The following is a 19,064-nucleotide window of genomic DNA, read 5'->3' on the forward strand; positions in this document are numbered from 1 at the left end:
TGAAAGCCCTCCGTATAGAGCAGCAGTTCTTAACCTTTTTGGTCTCCAAACTCCTTTTTACACTCTTAAAAATGATTGAAAATCCAAAAAAGTTTTTGTTTGTGTGAGATGTACACACAGGCACCACACTTCAATATTTACCACATTATACATTAAAATAAAACTTTTAGATATTAAAAATTCATTTTTAAAATAGCAATAATCCATATAAGTTAATATACTTTTATGAAAAAAATGACTACTTTCCAAAAGAAGATTCAATGAGACAACCCATTTAAAAAATCAAAAAAGGACTTGAAGTTTCCAAAAAGAAGATACACAGATAGTCAATAAGCATATGAAAAGATGTTCAATATATTAGCTTTTAGGGAAATGCAAATTAAAGCCACAATGAGATACCACTTCATACTCTCTAGGATGGCTATAATTTTTAAAATGGAAAACAAAAAGTGTTGGCAAGAATGAGAAGAAATTAGAGCCCATGTAGAGTATCAGTGGGAACGTCAAATGGTGTGGCTGTTGTGGAAAACATTTTGACAGTTCCTCAAAAAGTTATCCCATAACCCAACAATTCCACTTCTAGGCATATACTCCCCCAAAACTGAAAACAGGTACTCAAACAAATGCTCATGATTGAATGTTCAAAGCAGCACTATTGACAGTAGTCCAAAGGCAGAAACAACCCAAACATCCACCAGCTGATAAATAAATAAACAAAATGTGGTCTATACACACAACGGAATTATTCAGCCATAAATGAACCTTGAAAACATTATGCTCAATGCAAGCAGTCAGACACAAAAGGCCACATATTATATGATTCCATTTATATCAAATATCTAGAATATGTAAATCCATAAAGACAAAAAGCAAATTTGATAGTTGCCAGATATTGGTGGTAAAAGGGCTGAGAACAGACTGCTTTATGGGTTTGGGGTTTTCTTTTGAAGTGATCAAAATGTTTTGGAACTAGATAGAGGTGGCAGTTGCACAACATTGTAAATGTACTAAATACCATTGAATTGTACACTTTAAAATGGTTGACTCTACGTTTGTCTGAATTATACTTCAATTTAAAAATGGCAAAAAAATACATTTTTAGAAGTCTTTAATATCTGTCTTAATAGAAGACATCTGGATTCTCATGCCTGCTTCTACACTTAATCCATTGTGATATGTTGGTTTGAGAGGTCTGACTGTGCAACAGGAGCAGCTTGCATGGAAGAGGAAGATGGTTTTAATTTTTAGAATAAGAAGAGACAGGGCTGTGGTCCCTGGTAAGAAAGAAAGGCTCTCTTAATGAATAAGAGAGTGAATGAATGAATGAAACAAACCTAACCCTTATTGAGCTGCCAGGTGCTTTCACGCATTGATGAAGGTCACTCAAACCTTACAACAATTCTCTGTGATGGGCATTATCTTTCTCCCCACTAATGAGGAAATTGAAGCTGAGAGAAGATAAATCGGATCTTGTCATTCCCCTTTGAAAGCCGATCATTGCACTGGTAATAGATAAGGAAACGGAAGCACAGAAAGAATAATTCACTTGCATAAAATCATACAGTTAGCAAGTAGCAGATTTGAAACCAGGCACTGCTCCAGAGCCTACGCTCCCAACAATGAAATCCAAAGCCCTCACCTTGGCTTACAAAGGTCTCTTCTCAAACCACGCTCCTCAGCCTCACTGGCTTTTCTGTTTTTCCAAATTGTTCAAACTCGTTCCCACCTGGTCTTTTGCACAAACTCGTTCCTGTGATTGCAGTGCTCTTCCCCTCGTTTTCACAAAGGGCTTCATGTCATCCATCTCAGCTCAAATGTCAGGTTCTCGGGACATCCCTGACCATCCAGTAAAAGTAAGTAGCCAGGCACTATCACATTACCCTGTTTTAGTTCTCTGAAGGGATTTTAACTTATTTTGTTGTTTATTTATTCCCTTACGACTAAACCTTTTTCCAGTAGGTTTAATCCTATTGCCAAATTAAGGAGCCTGTCTACTTGATCACCGCTGTATACCCCAGTGCCAGGAAAAGTGCTTGTCACATAAGTGATGGCTCAGTGAATATCTGTAGAATGAATGAATAATTGACTGGGATGAAAGAATACAAGGACGTAAACTCGGGAATTACAAGGGCGCGAGCCATGACACCCCGCGAGGCATTCTGGGAGTTGTAGTTTCCGGTTTGTCCCGCGGTGACGCCATGCGGATAGACGCACTCTCTATGCTCCCGGAAGGTAGAGTGGCCCGTCGTTGCCATGGCTTGTTGGTCTGGAGCGGGCAGGAGGCATTCCACTTAGGCACCCGCTAACTTCGGCGACAACTTGGACGAGGAAAGCGAAAGGAATCCCGCGCGGTGAGTCAGGGACGCCGGGGTGCTGGGAGCCAGGGGGCGGAGCGCGGGGCATCCTGGAACCCCGGAGGGCGGCGGGGGAGCAAGGGGAGCGTTTTCTTCCCCATTTACTGACTATAACAGCTCTTCTCCCCAAACCCATTCCTGCAGCTTGTGAGTAAAAGGTCATCATCATCCCCGTTTTGCAGAGGGCTTAAGCTAAGAGAAGCGAAGTGCCTTGAGCGAGATCTCTCATAGGAAGCGGCCGAGTAACCCCGTAACCCAGGTCCAGCCCAGACTCGAGGTCCAGTGATTGCTCTTTTATTTTTTTAAACATTTTTTATTGTGAAATATATACACTGAAAAGTGATAACTTTCAAAGTACGGTTTAACAAGTAGTTATAGAGCAAATTTCGAAGTATGGTATGGGTTACGGTTTCAGTGATTGCCAGTTGCAGTCAGTTGCACCTCTAAACCTTTGCTTGATCACAGATTCCCCAGAGTGAAGTCTGGGTGGAAATGGGTGAGGATCGTTAGACTCTCCCCGGGGCCCAGATCTCAACTTCCCCCATCAGTGGTGTAGTCTGGCTTGTCACTGTCAACGCGCATGGTCCTGGCCTGGATTCTGAGTGAGGTCTTATTGAAAGAAAGTTCCACCACCTTCCATTCAGGGTCTGATGAGAGGAGATAGATAAGACATAGTCATGTTAATATAATTTCAAGGCATGTTGAAAGAATGTTAAGTTACTGAGATTCTGTTAGCCTCATTTAACCTAGTGTTTAATAGATGTGGAAACAGGTTCAGAGACACTGTCCTAGGTTTACTGCATTATTGAGTGGAGAGGGGACTACAACCCAGGTCTCTGCCTTCAAAAGTGCTTTATATTTACCTAAATTTCTACTTAAATTGTACTGCATAGGGTAAAAAGCAGTCCTTCTCAAAGTGTGGGCCCTAGACCAGCAGAACCTGGGAATTTGTAAGAAATGCACATTCTGAGGCCCCACTGCAGAAGCTCTGAGAATGAACCCAGCAATCTGTATTTTAACAGCCCTGCAGGTGCTACTGATGCCCACTAATGTCAACTGGTGTTGACCAATGATTCTAAGGCTTTAAAGTGCATATGATGGCCTGCATGAGGCCCTGGGTTCAATCCCCAGCACCTCCACCAAAAAACAAACAAAAAAATAAATAAAAAATAAAGTCCGTATGATTCACCCAGGGATCATGATAAAATTCAGATTCTTTTTCAGTAGGTCTGGGATGGGGCCTGAGATTCTGCATTTCTAACAAGTGCCCAGGTGATGCTGAAACTGCTAGCCTCTGCTAGTCTACAGGCCATACTTTGAGTAGCAAGGGTATAAACTGCCCTCTAGGGCAATGGCTCTTAAACTTGTCTGTACATTAAAATTACTTGGGGAGCTTTTAAAAATTAAATACCTAGGCCCCATCCCTGACCAAATGAACCAGAATTCCAGGGGTGTGGTGGCCAAGTAAAAGCTTGCCAGGTGAAATGTATAGAGCAGGTTCAGAACCATTGGTTTAAGGTTTGGAGTCAGGCGGCCATGAATGCCAGCACTTCACTTACCAACTGAGAGACCCTGGGTAAGTAACTTAACCTGTCCTAGCCATATTTTCTTCATTTATAAAAACGGTATAAGTCATCCTCGGCTTGCAAGGTAGTGCGAGGATCCTATGAGATATGTACATAAAGCACCTGGCTCCTAAAGGGTATTCCATAAATACAAAAATTGGGGAGGACTCTGCAGGGCATTTTGTGCCAGATTCTGGGGTAGGTGAGTTGGCAACCGCACCCTCTAGCCTGACGCAGCTCTGACGGTGTGTTCTAGCCTACAGTGAGCAGCCATCCAGTGCGGCAGAATGGCCGTGAGCCACTCGGTGAAAGAGCGGACCATCTCCGAGAACAGCCTGATCATCCTGCTGCAGGGCCTCCAGGGCCAGGTAACCACTGTGGACCTGCGGGACGAGAGTGTGGCCCATGGATGCATAGACAATGTCGATGCTTTCATGAACATCCGCCTGGCCAAGGTCACCTACACAGACCGTTGGGGGCATCAGGTCAAGCTGGATGACCTCTTTGTGACAGGCCGTAATGTCCGCTATGTCCACATCCCAGATGATGTGAACATCACCGCCACCATCGAGCAACAGCTGCAGATCATCCATCGGGTGCGCAACTTTGGGGGCAAGGGCAAGGGTCAGGGCCGGCATGAATTTCCCTCCAAACGCTGTAAGTGAGACTGTCTCCTGAGCAAGGCCCAGTTGCCACTCTGGTTCTGCTGAGTTCTACTGAGCCAACTCCCTGCCCAGATCATAGGAAGGGAGCAGGGCCAGCCCAGAGACTGGAATCTGCCAGACACCTCCTGTCACAGCTGCCTTTCACAGTGTTCCACCTCCCAGACTCACCCTGGGACCCAGAATCCTATTTGTCTGTCTGTGGCCTTGGGGTAGGGACAGTCTCCTCTTCTGATCATTTGCATCTGAATCCCTGATTTATTGATTTAGAGAATCGGCCAAATAGTTTTTAAACCTCTCCCAGTGAAGATGATTATATGTGCTTGGCCTGAGCCACCCATAAGTGCCCCCTTTTCTCTTGGAATTGTGTTCATTTTCTCATAAAACTAAATTTAGATACAAACAAGTCCCTGTCTCATGCTTTCCTGGCTATGTGCTAGGCTCTGTCTTTCCTGTGTATTGGGACACTGTTTCGCAAGCTTGACTGCACATTGGAATCACTTGGGAAGTTTAAAAAAAATACTGAGACTTGAGTCCTATCCTCAGAGATTCTGATTTAATTGGTATGGGGTGTGGCCTGGCATTGGGATTTTTTAAGATTTCCCAAGGCAATTCTAATACACAACAAAGTTTGAGAATGGTAGTTTGAGTAGGAAAGTACTTCAGTCTGGTCAGGTAGAAAGTGGCTTTTCTGTTCAGATTCCCCATGGGACAGGCTGTTAATCTCATTTCCATTTCCTAAGGTGGAGAGAGTAGAGTATCCTGGCTCTCACCTTGGCTGTGAAATCACCTTGACTTCAGCCAACAGAAAGAAATCAGCCTCAGATTCTGAGAGTTGTTGGGCCCTGAGGGACGAGAGGGTTATCAGGGTTAGAACCCAAATCTTTGTTGGAGCTACCTACCCTGAAGTCATTCCAGTCCTGTCACAGACAAACACCCATCTCAGTGAAAGCAGCTCCATCCTGTGGAAATTGTTTGTTGTCATGAAACAAACATCCAAGCACAATCCAGCTGTGTGCCAGGCCTTCTGCCGATTTAGACCCTGCTGGAGAGGGGCTTATAATCCACTAGGCATTATAAGAAATCCACAAGAAAAACAAAGATGGAATCCAGTTGAAGAACTGCTGTGCAGTCTTGAATAAGTCAGGGCCCCTGGCCTTAAGAAGCTTTTTCATTTCTTGAGGGAGATTTGAGAGAGGCCTGCTCCTTTGGGCAGTAGTGGCCCAAGGTCATTGTATTCACCTTTTGGCCTAGTCTTTGTCAAGGTGTTGTCCTTGGACCTTCTCATCAGAGCCAACTGGGATGTGTGTAGAAAATTCCCTTTCCTTGGATCCACCAGGAACCAGAATCTGGGACCCAAGAGTCCACATTATTAACACACATATACCCTGTGATTCTTCTGCGCGCTGTATTTATTCCCTTGCTTTAGAGGTCCTGGCATCCCGACTCTGCCTTTTGCGTTCAGGAGAAAGAATAGTGAGGTCCTAATGGAGAAAACCACTTCTGAATTTCCAGGCCTCTCTGACAGCCAGAGTTAAAGGAACCAATACCACACAGTCCTTGTAGTGAGAGAAAGCAGAAGGCAGGCACAGAGGGGCAGTCCTCACTGGAAATGCCCACGTGCCCTCAGTGGGTGGGGACAGAACCTCTCCTGGAACGATGAACTGGTGGGGCATCCCCACAGACAGCCTCCCTGGCCAATGTTTCCCACATGTCTGCAGATGTTTCCAAACTTGAAGAGGGTTAATGCTGGGAGTTTAGCCTACGGATGGAGAAAAGGTCTAGCTCTGAGGCTTCTAAATGGTGTGCCAAGGTCTCCTATATCCTCAGCAGAGCAAGGGAGGGCCCCCAGACCACAGAGGGAAGCCCCTAGAGCTAGAGCAGATTGCTGAGAAGAGAGGCTCAGGGCACATTCCTTAAGCACTGTGCTTGTGCCAGACCCTGCTGAGCCCGCTGACACACACACACATGCTGAAACCCTGGGGTGTAGGACCCAGCTGAGTCTTCAAGCCCCAAGAATATGGGTCTTTTGGCATCTGGCCCTGATTTGCTGGGAAAGGCTGTCAGGAGCTCAGGGCCACAGGCCTATGGGAATCCAGGAATTCTCTGTTGATGGTCATTCATTCCACAAGTAATTCTTGAGTGCCAAACATGTATCAGGCCCAGTGCAAGCTACTGGGAGAGAACAAGATGGACAAGGAGGGGACATTCTAGTGGGCGAGACAGATAATAAACAGAAGTAAATGAAATATTTACAGATGTGATGAAGGAAATGAACAGGGTACTTTGAGAGAATAACATTTTGGAGAGTGGTCTAAAGAAGTGAAAATTAAACTGAGAAGGAATGTGCCATTTGTAGAACCAAAGGAAGGCAGAGGAAACCATCATTGACAAAGGTCCTGAGGTGGGAAAGCTTGGGGGTTTGGGGTAACAACAGAGTACCACTGTGACTACAGGTGGAAGGGAGTATGGAGTGGGACGACTGACAGAAGTCCTGCAGGTAAGGAGTGTAGCCAGTTCTGGTCTCTGATGTGCAAAAAATGTAATCTGAATTTTCTCTTAACTCAACTAAATTCCTATTTTACCCTAGTCAGTGAGAGTGGCAGAAACTTAATCACAGAGAGAATTAGAGTTTCCCCCAGTTTCCTTGGAATTATGTTTGAATTCTAGGGCACTTCCTTTCAAGATACCAAAGTATGGGAAGGGTGGTCTGATCTGGCAGTCATCTGACCACACTGGCCTCCATTGAGATGTCCTTGTTTTGTTCCCGTCTGGTCTTGTATTACTGGTCCATGAAGGTTGCTGCTGAGCTGTTCCTCCCTGACCAACAGACCCCTCCAGCGTGTAACCCATAGCCCTCTCAGGTGTTCATTTTTTTTTCCCCCCTGCTTTTCCCAGGCTACCTGAAGGCCCAGGAAATTCTTTGGAGCTTAGATTAATTAGGCCCTGTTTGTCCAAATGCAGCTGTTTCTTCTGAGGGTCCTGTAAACTGCCTGGTGCTCCACCCATGAAAAAGCACAGCTGCTCTATGATCTCAAATCCCCTAGACCTAGAGGCTGAAGACAAGTTCCTCTGTTCTCAGAGACACCACCCCCACCAAGTCTCAGTCTTCTAGCTCCCCCTTGTTACAGTTTTCTAAATTTGTATCTCTGCACAGGAATTCTTTCCATTCCTCCCTGAGGGCTAGGCTCTTGGAATTCAGAAGCTAAAAACTGACTCCACGTTCTGCTGTATTATTCCTTTCCTGAAGTACTGAATGCAAAATAACCTAACTATCTGCATAAGGGAAGGGCTGAGAACACCAAGAAGAGGTTGAAAATAAATTTCAAAATGTTATGCCCCCATCAGGATTTGGGTTTTATGCCACTCATTGCCATGGTCTTTGTTCAAGAGAATATATACACTCTGCAGCTTCAGCCAGTGTGGGGATGCGAATTAATGACTGACCCCCAGGCATTCTGAGGGCTCAGATGGCACAGGGTTTCCACTCCCTCCCCTCCTGCTCCAGGAGAGAAGAATACAGGGGTCTCTCTCATTTAGGGGGAGGGGACTACCAGGGCTCTGAGGAATGCCAGTGGGCCTGCAGCTTGATGTTCAGACTCCCTGAACAAGTGACCCAGTCTCTGCAGTTCTCAGCAGGGCTGAACTGGATGAGAGCATCCAGGTCAGTGGTTTCCAGGCTGGCATCCCCAGCTGAAGGGTCTCAGAAAGCGGCAGGGCTCTCTTGGCATTGACCCAGAAGGACCCAGAGAAACAGTGACTGTGATGTGGAGGGTGTTCAGGCTGGCTTAGTCTCACCTTTGGGCTGGAAATATCCCAGCTCAGTGTGGTATCACATTGACTTGCTCCTGCTGAGCACAAGCTCTAAGGGCTGAAATATGAGGCTGTAATAAAGAAAAAGGAAGAAATGACTGCATGCTGGTCCTATTCAGGAGACAAAACCTGACCAATTATGCGGTTCATGTAGACGGAGAACACTAAAAGAGGCTCTGAAGTTGAGAAGGTTGGGAACTGATCCAGTCCAACTCTGTCATTTTACAGTTGGGGAAATTGAGGCCTGGTGGGGGGAAGAAGGAGGTCTCTCCAGGTCCCATGATTAAGTTGGTGGCAGAGTGCCAAGGGGGAGTCATCATAAAGATAGCTACTACTTGTTGGATCTCACTGCGTGTCAGGCTGGGTTATGGGATACTTCATGAGAGCTGAGCTGTTGTCCGTTTTGGTAACACTGGATTCCCGGCATGGACTCCAAATAGCTTTGTAGGATGAAAGAATCACCTCATTTTGTCATCACAGCAACCCTGGAACTATATATTAATAACCTCATTTTACAGATGAGCAAATAGGTTCAGAGAGGTTATGTGATTTGCTCAAGGTCACAGAGCCAGTAAGCATCAGAGGGAGGATTCGAACTCAAGTCTACTGACTCCAAACTCCATAATCTTAACTATCACACTATACTCTTCTGCCTCCTGGCACTCTTGTCATCATACTGACGACAGCGTAAGATGAGCGGTGCTTTTGCTTACTTCAGTGGTGACACCCAGCCACGGGGTGTCAGTCTGACACTCACAACTTGCTATACCAGCCCTTGGGGTCTGGCCACAACTGAAGCCAGCCAGTCAGTAGGGCTTGCTGGGGCTCAGAAGCCTGAGGAAGCCCCTGGGGGCTGAAGGTCTTCTCTCCTTCTGTGAAAGGCAGATCCGCCTGTACCTCATCAAGCAACCATCTCATCTCATGCTGTTGTGACAGGCGTCACTTTGTTGTGGCAGCGCCATCTGCCAGTATGCCCAGAGCTGGAGAGCCAGGGGGAGAGTATGTCACCATGTGTGTGTGTGTCAGTCACACTAGCAGCCTTCCCATGTTGGTGTCCTAATAACAGCTTTTCATTTCCTCTGGCTGGCACCTTTAGTTTCAACTCATTACCTCTCCTCCTCTCTTTCTCTTCCTCCTCCTCTCCTTTATAAAATCCTATATTTTGAATCAGCTGAGAGTCTCCTGGGGGTGGGGATGGTGGTGTCAGCCCCGGGTGATTCATCTAGCTGATAATTAGAGCTCTGGAAAACCCAAAACTCATTCCTGTCAGAGTCAGGGCTTCCGGAATCCCTAGGCTTTTCTCTTTGTCAGAGAGAGGAGCTGGGGGGCCAGGGCCTGGCTTCTTTGTGCCCGTCTTCTGGTCACGCACCTCATGTAAGCGCTATACCCAAGATAACCGTGAGCACTTGTCAGGGACTGTGAGAAACTGTTTCTGTAACTCACTGAATCCTCACAGCGATCCCATGAAGGGTTCTGCCTATTCTGACAGCGTGGGAGGCTTACAGAACTCACACACACTCACCCAGCTGGTAAGTGAAGCAGCAGGCATTCAAATCTAAGCTTTTTGGAATCCCCCAGACTTCATTCAAATCACAGCCCTGCCATTGTTTGCTGTGTGTCTTTGGACATGTTACCTCCCCTCTCTGAGCCCTAGTTTTCTCATCTGTTAAAAAATTCCTAATTCCCACTTTAAGATACTGATGTCTCCAAAGTGCTAAACACAGTGTCTGGCACAGTAGTGGGAGCTGTGTTGATTACTGTTGTTATCCAGCCCTGTTAGTTCAATGGGCACCAGGCATTCAGGGAGACAAAGGCAAGGATACCTCCACCAACTCTCATGCGTTGGCACTGCCTGTGTGGAAATGACAAATGCACATACCCTTAAGTGCCTGGCCACACACCCAGCAGTAAACACAGGCTTGGACATGTGTACCCACACATGGATACAGAATGCCCCATGGGACAGCTGGAAAGGCACCCAGGAGTTAAACAGTCATATGCAGCAGACATCCCGGCTCACACCTCTGAGACATAGGAGTGGGCCTATGGCCACAAGTGCTGCTGCCACTGAGCCCTTCTAGCTGCTTCTGCATGCCAGGATAGGGAAGCCAGGCTCTCAGAGGGCCCCAGTGAGTCACCAGCCTGATGCAATCCCTTTAAAGGGCTCATCTGCTAGTGCAAGAAGCTGATTCATAGAGGGCGTGGTCGCTGGAGGAAGAGGAGAAAGGGACCGAAACTACAGCAGGAGGGACTGAGGTTAGATGGCTGGAAGCGTTAATAGGAACCTTCACGTAAGCCTTAACAAGGAGTCTTGACCAGGGATCTCCAGGTTGAAGCTGGCCATCCTCAGGGTTTCCACCGAGGGGCCTGGAAGGGAATGAATTGTGAAAACTGCGACAGGAATTCCTGTCTTTAATTGAGCCTGATTGCAGCGCTCTCCGCACAGAGCTCCAGAAACCGGATAATGGGGATCGAGAAAGAGCCACTTTCCTGATAAATTCACTCCAATTGGCCGAACTTCCAACCGTTCGAGACTTCTCTAACCCGGGAAAGGCGACCGTAGGGCACGCGAGGTTCTGTGGCGTCAGGGCGGGGGCGGGGCCGCCGTCCCGCTTCACCGCAGACCTGGATGAGCGGTAAGTGCCGCCCCTTTAGCTCTCAGCCTCCAATCGTCTCACAGGTCTCGGCCCAGGTCCTACCTCGAACCAATCCTCAATCTGCTTTTGGCCTTTTGCCTGAAAATTTCCGCCCATTATAAAGATGGCGCCCCAATCCGAAGGCCGGGGGCTGGTAGACACAGGCAAGGGGGCGGGGTCCGGGGGCGGGCCGGGACTGCGGCTCGGGCCGGAGAGAAGGGTGGCGGTGCGTCACTTCCGTTGTCAGGTGGCGGCGCCGCAACCATGGAGGGAGGCGGTGGTGGCGGCCGCATTGGTGGCTGCGCTGGGAGGCGGCGGTAAGCGGCTCCCACGTCCCCGGCCCGGCCCCGGCCCCCCGGGACGGAGAGCCGAGCAGCCCCCGCTCCGGGCTGCGGACTATGGGCCAGCAGCGCTGAGCACCGCGGAAAGGTGAGGGCTGGGGTCCCGGGGCGGGGACCCGGGCGGGGGTTGGGGGTTGATGGGCGGGCCTCGGCGGCCGTGGCAGTGGGTCCGGGGTGACAGCCCGGGGCCATCTAGGTGCGACGGAAGTGGCAGCTGTGAACGCGCGCCCTCTGCTTGGGGTCTGCCCTTCCCGGGCGGCTGGGGCGGCGGGGGTGGGGGCTGCTGCCCTCTAAGCAAGGGGTGGCCGCGGGGAGCCTTGGTCTCCGCCGCAGCACTGGGAGGTGGACGCTGCCTAAAGTCGCTCAGCCAGCAAGTGAAGGAACCGGCGTTTGAACCCATGCCTCTCCATGCTTCCCTCTTGATTCCCAGAGTGACTTGAAAGTTAGAACGAGTCCCCAGGGAGGACCAGGGCTTCCTCCAGGAGCCCTTACTCGTCTGCACGGGTATCATCCCTGCTGGGGAATTTTCTCATTCCTGTCGCGTTCTGGTGTCCGTCAGAGCCACCTGCCTGCGAGTGCTCCACCTGGCCGGTCTTTTCCCAGGAGGGAGTCTGCTGTGGCCAGTGTTTCACCTGCCATGCCCCGGTCAGGCCCGCCCATTCCCACGCCACTTGGCCCCACCTTCCAGCCAGTGGGTCCGGCCATTCCCAGTCCCCATGCTGCCTTCTCTGCCCACCCCACGCCCCACGTTTGTTGCCTTTTGTTGGCAGAAGGAAGAGATGGCAGCCTTCTGTGGCAAGGTAGACTGTTTTAGGTCATGGGTGGAAACCGGTTGGCTTTGCTTCGTTTTGAGAAACAGAGAAGAGGCTAGTCACCCTGGGCTGGGCACATTTCCTTCTTGGCCAAGTAGTTTGCATGAGATAAGGAAAAGCAGAATATGTGGTGACTCTAAGTCAGGGGAAATGTAATCGTAGGGCCAAAAGAATCCTCGTTTGTAAACAGTGCTTGTGAGCCCTTCCAGAGCCCTTTAATGGCCTTGCTCTGCCAGTTTGTTGTTTAGATCTAGATAGTCTGAAGGTAGCTCTCATTCATTCATTCATTCCCCATAGGACAACAACAGTGTCCTTGCCTAAAGAGGCAAGTACAATATAGTATAGTGGTTAAGAGTTGGCTTTGGAGCCAGACTTCCTGAGTTCTGATTTGGTAGCTTTCTAGCTGTGTGACTTTGGGCATATCGCTTAACCTCTCTGTGCCTCATTTTTCTTCATCTCCAAAATGGGGATGATAACAGAGTTGCTAGCTATGAAGATTTAAAAAGTTAACACATAAAACAACATGTAGAACATCTCTGTCTGCCACATGATAAGAGTTCAGTGAATGTTAGCTATTATTCACATTTCCAGGAAGTCATGGTCTCGTTAAGGGAGACTGACCTGTAAACAGATAATTGAAATGTTGTAAAAAATAAAAAATAAAAAAATCTAGTAGCAGCAGGAACAGAGGATTGTGGAAGCCCAGCAGAGGAAGCTGCTAGTTCAGCCTGAGATGAGGAGGGTTCTAGGAAGTCTCAACAGAAAAAGTGATTCTTGAGCTGAGTCTGAAAGGATGGGAAGGCTTAGACACACAAGAATGAAGGGACAAGGTGTTCTACTTAGAGAAAGAGAGACAAGTAAACTCATAATTTGTTCAGAAACCTCAGATTGTTCAGTATGGTGTTATGGAAGTGGACATGGTGCAAGATGAGGCTGGCTAGGTTGACAAGGGAATGCCACATTAGTGATTTGGGACTTTATGCCAAGGGCAGTGAGGAAAGAGGAGTGACATGATTGGACTGTGTTTTAGAAAGTTCTCCCTGTTGTCCCAGCAGAGGAGGGGAAAAGGGGAGAGAAGAGATCAAAGGGCTGGAGACCTTTTAAGAGGTCACTGCACCTCTAAGAGAGGAGAACTGGTGCCGGGGTGGTAGATCTTTGCTGAAAAAGCACTCTGTGCTTTCTCAGCATCTGATGCCAGGTGGCAAGCTCCCTGCATTGGCCTGGGCCTCTCCACCTGTCACAGAAGTGCCTGGCGCATGTGCCCCTCTCTTCCTGGGATTGCAGGTGGCTTGAGCAGCTCAGGAGGTGAGGCTGCCCTCTCAGGGACCAGGGGGTAGTCAGAAGGCCAGTTGTAGGGGCATGGGGGTGGTGCGGAGAGGCTGCATTTGCTCGCTTGTGCCTTTAATTTGACCTTTTGGGAAGGCAGTAGGTTGTAGTGGTTAAGAGCTTTTTTGGCTCTGGAATCAGACAGATCTGGGTTCTAATCCCAGCCCTGCCAGTCACTAGGGTTTTCTTATTCCCTCCATGCCTAGACTTCTCATCTGCATAATGGGGACAATATGAGTAGGTCCCTCGTAGGGCAATTGTGAGGATTAAGTATGAAGTTGCTAGTTGAGCATTTAGCAGACACAGAGTAATAAATGCTTGGTGTTGGCTTTTATTACAGGCTGCAGGAAAGAACTTCCAGGAATTAGATGAAGCAGTTAGTGAACTGTGTCCCATTGAGCTGTCAGAAGTGTCCAGAGGGATCACAAGATCACAGCATTTTATTGTATTCTTAATGAAAAAGAAATCTGTGGGGAGTTTACCCAGTCTGTGTGGGAGTCATGCCGATGATTTGGCTCAGCTCTTTAAAAGAACCGTTTTTAAAAATAGAAGTAGGACTGCTGAAAAAAATAGTATTTTTAAATAAACATGGGAGAATATGTATTTAGAGTTTCTTCTCTGTTTGTCTCTACTAACAATCCTAGTCTGGTATCTGAATTAGTATCATCAGGAAACATCGCCTACGTTGATGTGTATGGTAGCTCAAAATGTAAACCTCGTTCCCACACACAGCAGCTCCCACACGTGGCCGGAGGTGTGCTAGGTACTGGGAAGGAGGATGGAGAGCCAGTTCCTGCCCTGGAGGAGCTTGTGATCTAGCAGGGGTAGGGGTGGGTTCCTAACCAACTAGGCTTGCATAGAACTTGGCGAATCACTCACAGAAGTCCATGCAGCTAACGGTGGGAACCTAGAGGAAGGAGTGAATCACCTTGGAGTTGAGGAGGAAGTCAGAGCGAGCTTCCAGGATCCCCTAGAACTTGAACTGGACCATGAAGGGTGAATAGAGTTTTCTGATGGTTCGGGCATGAATGCATGCTGATGCCCATGGCACTTTAGGGATCCATCCACACAGGCATGAGGGCACCTGGCTGCAGGGCATGCCGAAGGGGTAGGCAGGTACCAGGGCAAAGATGCTTGAATTTTTTATTTTCTTGGTGATGGGATGCCTTAGCTTAAGTGGAGGAAACACCACTAGACCTAAATGTTCCAGAGTCCTCTAGCTGCAGACAGAGAGTGGATTGGGAAAGAGCAAGTCTGGAGTCCTCTTTAAAGGCTATTGCAAGAATCAAAGCAAGAGCTGGTGGGGCCTGGATCAGGGCAGAGGCAGTGGGGATAGAAAGGAAGGGCAGAGACCATAGCTGTTTGGGGAAAATCACCTGGACCTTGGGAACGTTTGGAAGTGATGGCTGAGGGAGGAGCAGTGGCAGGTCACCCTGAGATTCCTGGTTTGGGTGACAGAGTGAAGGATAGTGCAGAGATAGGGATGACTTGGGGAGATGATAATGGCCAATGAAACCCACCAGGTCCATTCACCAAGCCCTGAGTGTACCCTCATGTGAGGGAATGGCTTGCAATGTCTGGTGGAGCACTGTCCAGCTTTGGGCCTGGCTTCCCTCTGGTTTTGTCTGAGTCAGCACCTGGGAGAAGGGCAGCTCCCTTCCTTCACCTTTCCTCCGCCCACATTTGGCCATGGAGATGAATTCTTCAATTTTTCAGAAACTCAAGCTGCTGAGCCTGCAAAACTCCTGTAATATCTTCAGCTTCAAATGGTCCTAAAGCAGCGCTTCATTCTGGTTATATCCACCCTGATTCAGCAAGCTACAGCAGACTGATGGGGTCACGAACAGCAGCATATCCTCAGAGGAGAGAGGGCCTTCCCAGGGCTCCCAGAGGTCTAACCTAGAAAGAGACCTTAAGATTGGATTTCCTCCCTGACTCTGGGTCAGCAGACGCAGCCCCTCTTCTTGGGAAGGAGCCTCCTGCAGAGGCCATCTAGGACTCTGCTCCACCTCAGGGAGGTGAGAGGGAGCTGCTCAAGTGGCCGAAACCCCTGAGTGCGTTGGGTGAGGAGACGATGGGGCTGTTGGGCAGGGCTTCATACAGACCCTTTGGAATGTAGGTTTTCACAGGATTTGCCCTCGGGTTTGTGGTGTGAAGAAGGGAGAAGAGAAAGTGGCCTGCCACTGGAGTGTTTCTGCTCCCTCTACCTGCTCAGGTGAGATTGTGGCCTTGGAGGGGGCACAGGGCCCCCAGCAAACCTGTGTCTCCTCTCAGGTTCTGTGATGAAAAGCCGAGAGAGAAAGGGATGGTATTGCTGGCTTTGATTTACTTATGATCTTAGAGATGGTTGGCATATGCACATCTAGGTCATTTTTGGCTACCTGGTATCCCACCGTGCTTGTGATTTATTCAGCAAGCTCACTGTTGATGAACACTTGGGTTATTTTCTGACTTTTGCTCTCCAGACAAAGCTGAAGTGACATTGCCCACTGTAGGGCATCTGCAGGATAAATTCCTAAAAGTGGGGTTTCTACCTCAAAGAGTACCTGTTAGCTACTTAAATTTTTTAAAAATTTCTAGGCCCCCTTTTAACAAACTGGAGTTTCTTTATTTCCCCTGCACCTGCCACCCCATCAGGCAAATCTGTATGTTGGGTTAATGTCCCCCTTCCTGAGGGGGTGCTGAGCTCCCCTCTTCTTGAAGGGGCCTGCAGCCCAGTGGTGTCCATTCTCAAAATAACAGCAGTCTTGGGTGTGAGTTCAGGCTCTCCAGTGCTTAGCTGCATACAGCCTGATTGTCATTTTTTAAAACTCTTAATTATTGGAAAGCACCAGAAAGCAGCAAAATTGGGATGGGCTCTTGTCATTTGGGATGAAGTGGTCCCCTCTAAATATGTTCACAGACTACTTGGCAAAAGAGATGGACAGAGCATCTTTAGCCTTAGGGAGTCTGTGGCCTGGGGGCCAGAGGGAGGTGCAAGTGGCTTGGTCATTGCATTGAGAAGAGGTGAGAGCAGGACTCTGTACCTGTTGTTGGTTTTGGGTTTGAGGCAGAGCTGGTTTAAGATGTAAGAAGGGACAGCAGGTGCTTCTAGGGAGAGGCTTAGTTCACCCCCTTGGGAGACCTTGAGGGTGGTGTAGCCCAGGATTCTAGGGGACTTTTGGAGCTCCGTTGCTGGCACCTGCCAACTCTGGAAAGCAGGAGTCATGCTACTTTTTGCAGTATGTATGGAGCTTTTGGTGTTACTGTGTTTGGTGTGTTTCCTGGTGTGTGTTCTCTTCTAACTCCTCTTTCAAGGTGGCCCTGCTGAAGGAACAGCAACGAAACCAGGAAAAAATAGAAGGCTCCCCACCACCTTCCAGGTCCTTTGCTAAGTACTCCATAATATGTTACTGAATCCTTATCACAGTCTGTAGAAGTAAGGGTTACCCCTATTTTACAGAAAATACCAAGGATCAGTGGAGTTAAGTAACCTGTCCACTGTTACCCAGCTGGAAGGGCAGAGCTGGGATTTCCAGCCCACACTGAGACTCTAGAGGCCCTGCCACCCCCTTCCTCCCTACTGGCTGGGCTCTGGCCCCAGGGAATGCAACCCACACAGAATCTTGGACTCAGAGAGCCACAGAGCTGGAAGGAACCTAGGCAAAGCTGAACCAGCTCTTTCTTTCTCAGAAGAATGGAAACTGCCACTGCCTGGGGACAAGTCCTTCTCCCTCCTGCAGTGGATGAGGAGACTTGCAACCATGTCACTCATTATTTAAAGGCCTAGACTCAGATCAGACCTGGCTGTAGAACCCCGTTCTGCCACTTGCTAGTGAGTGACCTTGGACAAGTCACTTCCTGTCTCCAACCCCAGTTTCCTCCTGTGTAAAATGGGCATAAGGGTCCCTGCCTCCTAAAGTAGTAATGAGGTATTGTTTGTAGCATGTTCAGTCCAGACCCAGGGGCCAGCTCTGATGAGGCCCAGGTGAGATCTTTGCTAGAGGGTCTGAGAGTATTCCCGAGGAGGCCCCATGAGCCGGCTTCTAGAACTACAGTTTGAATGATTTGGTGGTCCTCTGAGCCCTTATAGATTCCAGGTGGGAAGCAGGGAGTTCCTTACAGGCATGACTGCAAGTTACTTGGGAAAGGGAAGCTAACCCAGAGTGTTGGTTTTTGACCCTCTGTCCCCCACTTCCCTTTTGCACCTGCACAGCACACAGGCTTGTACCTCCCAAGCACTTAGGCTCACACGTTTCTACTCACACACTCTCAACGTGCTTTCTGTGAGGCCCAGCCTTCCCTGAGTCCACTGCTATTTTTTAACAATTCTAAGAGTCAAAAAAATTTAGATTTTTAAAAATTATTATTTTTGTAGTCTAAGATAAAATAGTCAAACAGTATAGAAGAATATAAAATAAAACTCTCCCTCCTCTCCTTGGGTCCCCAGTTCCACTGACCAGAGGTATCCACTGTTAAAGTTTCTTCTAGAAATTTCCTACACATTTTCAAGGATGTATATAATGTTTGTTTGTTTCTTTCTTTTGTCTGTTTGTTTTACCTAAACGAGATCATGTTGTTATACACAGAGTACTGAAGTTTGCTTTAAGGTATCATGGACATCTGTCTTTATCAGCAGGTGTGGATATAGTTTCAACGGCTGCATAGTATTCCATTGTCTAGATGGAATATAATTTAGTTAACCAGTCCTCTCTTGGTAGACATTTAGATGGTTTCTTGTTTTTTGTTTGTTGTTGTTGTTTTGGGGAGGGGTGTGTTTTGTTTTTTGTTTTGTTTTGCTGCTACATATGGTTCTACAGGGATCATCTTTGAGCATATTTATCTTTGTGTACTTGTGTGAGTTTATCTGTAGATATTATAATCCCCAGAACTGGAATTGCTGAGCCTGAGACATGTGCAGTTTCTTTTACTTTGGTGGATGTGGTTTCACATATATTTTCTGTACTCCTGCTGGGCCTCCACAGGGCCTGGGGGTTCTGAGGTGGAGAAGGCCCAGGTGCTGCCCTCAGGAGCTCACCACCTAGAGAGGGACACACAAGCAAACACATGACAAGCACACTCTTGCTGATGCGTGAACATCGTCTGTCAGGTTGGCTCATGGCCTTGGTGAATGGCTGAGTGTCTGGCCTCCCAGCAGCTCAGAGCAGGTGAAGCCCTTGTGTGGACCCTCCAGTCTGAATGGCCAGGACACTGGTAGCAAAGCCTGCCATCTACCTCTGTAACCACACCAGAGAGCCTCTTGCCTCTGAGGAGCTACGGCCGGGACATTGGGGAGAACTTCAGAAAGCCAACTCTATTGTTCATTGTCAAAGCTGTGAAATTTTATTTAATTAAATTTTGACAGGGGTAGTTAGGGAAAGGTAATTTGCTGTCCCCAGTCCAAATTGCCATTCCCACAGGATGATTGTAGTGATTTTTGTTGTTGAAAACAGTAGATGTAGAGAGAATTGCGTGCACCTGGGCCTGGCTTGGGCTTTCCTGTCTGTCGCTCTGCAAGTCTGGATGGAAGGAAAGTTAACATTTATCTTGTGCCTCCCACACGTTGGCTCCCAGCA

At 48.1% G+C, this 19,064-nt stretch overlaps 2 protein-coding genes across 6 annotated transcripts in view; both read left to right on the forward strand.

Moving 5' to 3' along the window:
- Positions 1-2,190: 2,190 nt before the first annotated feature.
- LSM10 (LSM10, U7 small nuclear RNA associated) lies at positions 2,191-5,143 on the forward strand. 2 transcript variants are annotated; one of them, XM_037817646.1, is made up of 3 exons: positions 2,191-2,351; positions 2,499-2,631; positions 4,176-5,143. In XM_037817646.1, exon 3 carries the CDS (start codon positions 4,207-4,209, stop codon positions 4,582-4,584), a length of 378 nt encoding a protein of 125 aa, XP_037673574.1. In that variant the 5' UTR covers positions 2,191-2,351; positions 2,499-2,631; positions 4,176-4,206; the 3' UTR covers positions 4,585-5,143. The 2 variants fall into 2 exon arrangements, with proteins under 2 accessions (XP_037673574.1, XP_037673567.1); XM_037817639.1 differs by lacking the exon at positions 2,499-2,631 and having other exon boundaries at positions 2,193-2,351; positions 4,176-5,141.
- Positions 5,144-10,635: 5,492 nt separating this feature from the next.
- Positions 10,636-19,064, forward strand: part of STK40 (serine/threonine kinase 40) — a 43,068-nt gene continuing 34,639 nt past the window's right edge. For 2 of the 4 annotated variants that reach the window (XM_037827708.1, XM_037827707.1), the window contains exon 1: positions 11,269-11,459. Coding sequence is in view for 2 of the 4 variants with exons in the window: in XM_037827709.1 (XP_037683637.1) it covers positions 11,024-11,030 (7 nt within the window). In the remaining 2 variants the exon portion in view is untranslated. Of the gene's footprint in view, positions 11,031-11,268; positions 11,460-19,064 lie in introns of those variants that run through there. The other 2 variants (XM_037827709.1, XM_037827706.1) reach the window with 2 other exon arrangements.

This window comes from Choloepus didactylus, chromosome 2 (genome assembly GCF_015220235.1).
Source record: "Choloepus didactylus isolate mChoDid1 chromosome 2, mChoDid1.pri, whole genome shotgun sequence".
Taxonomy (NCBI): domain Eukaryota; kingdom Metazoa; phylum Chordata; class Mammalia; order Pilosa; family Megalonychidae; genus Choloepus; species Choloepus didactylus.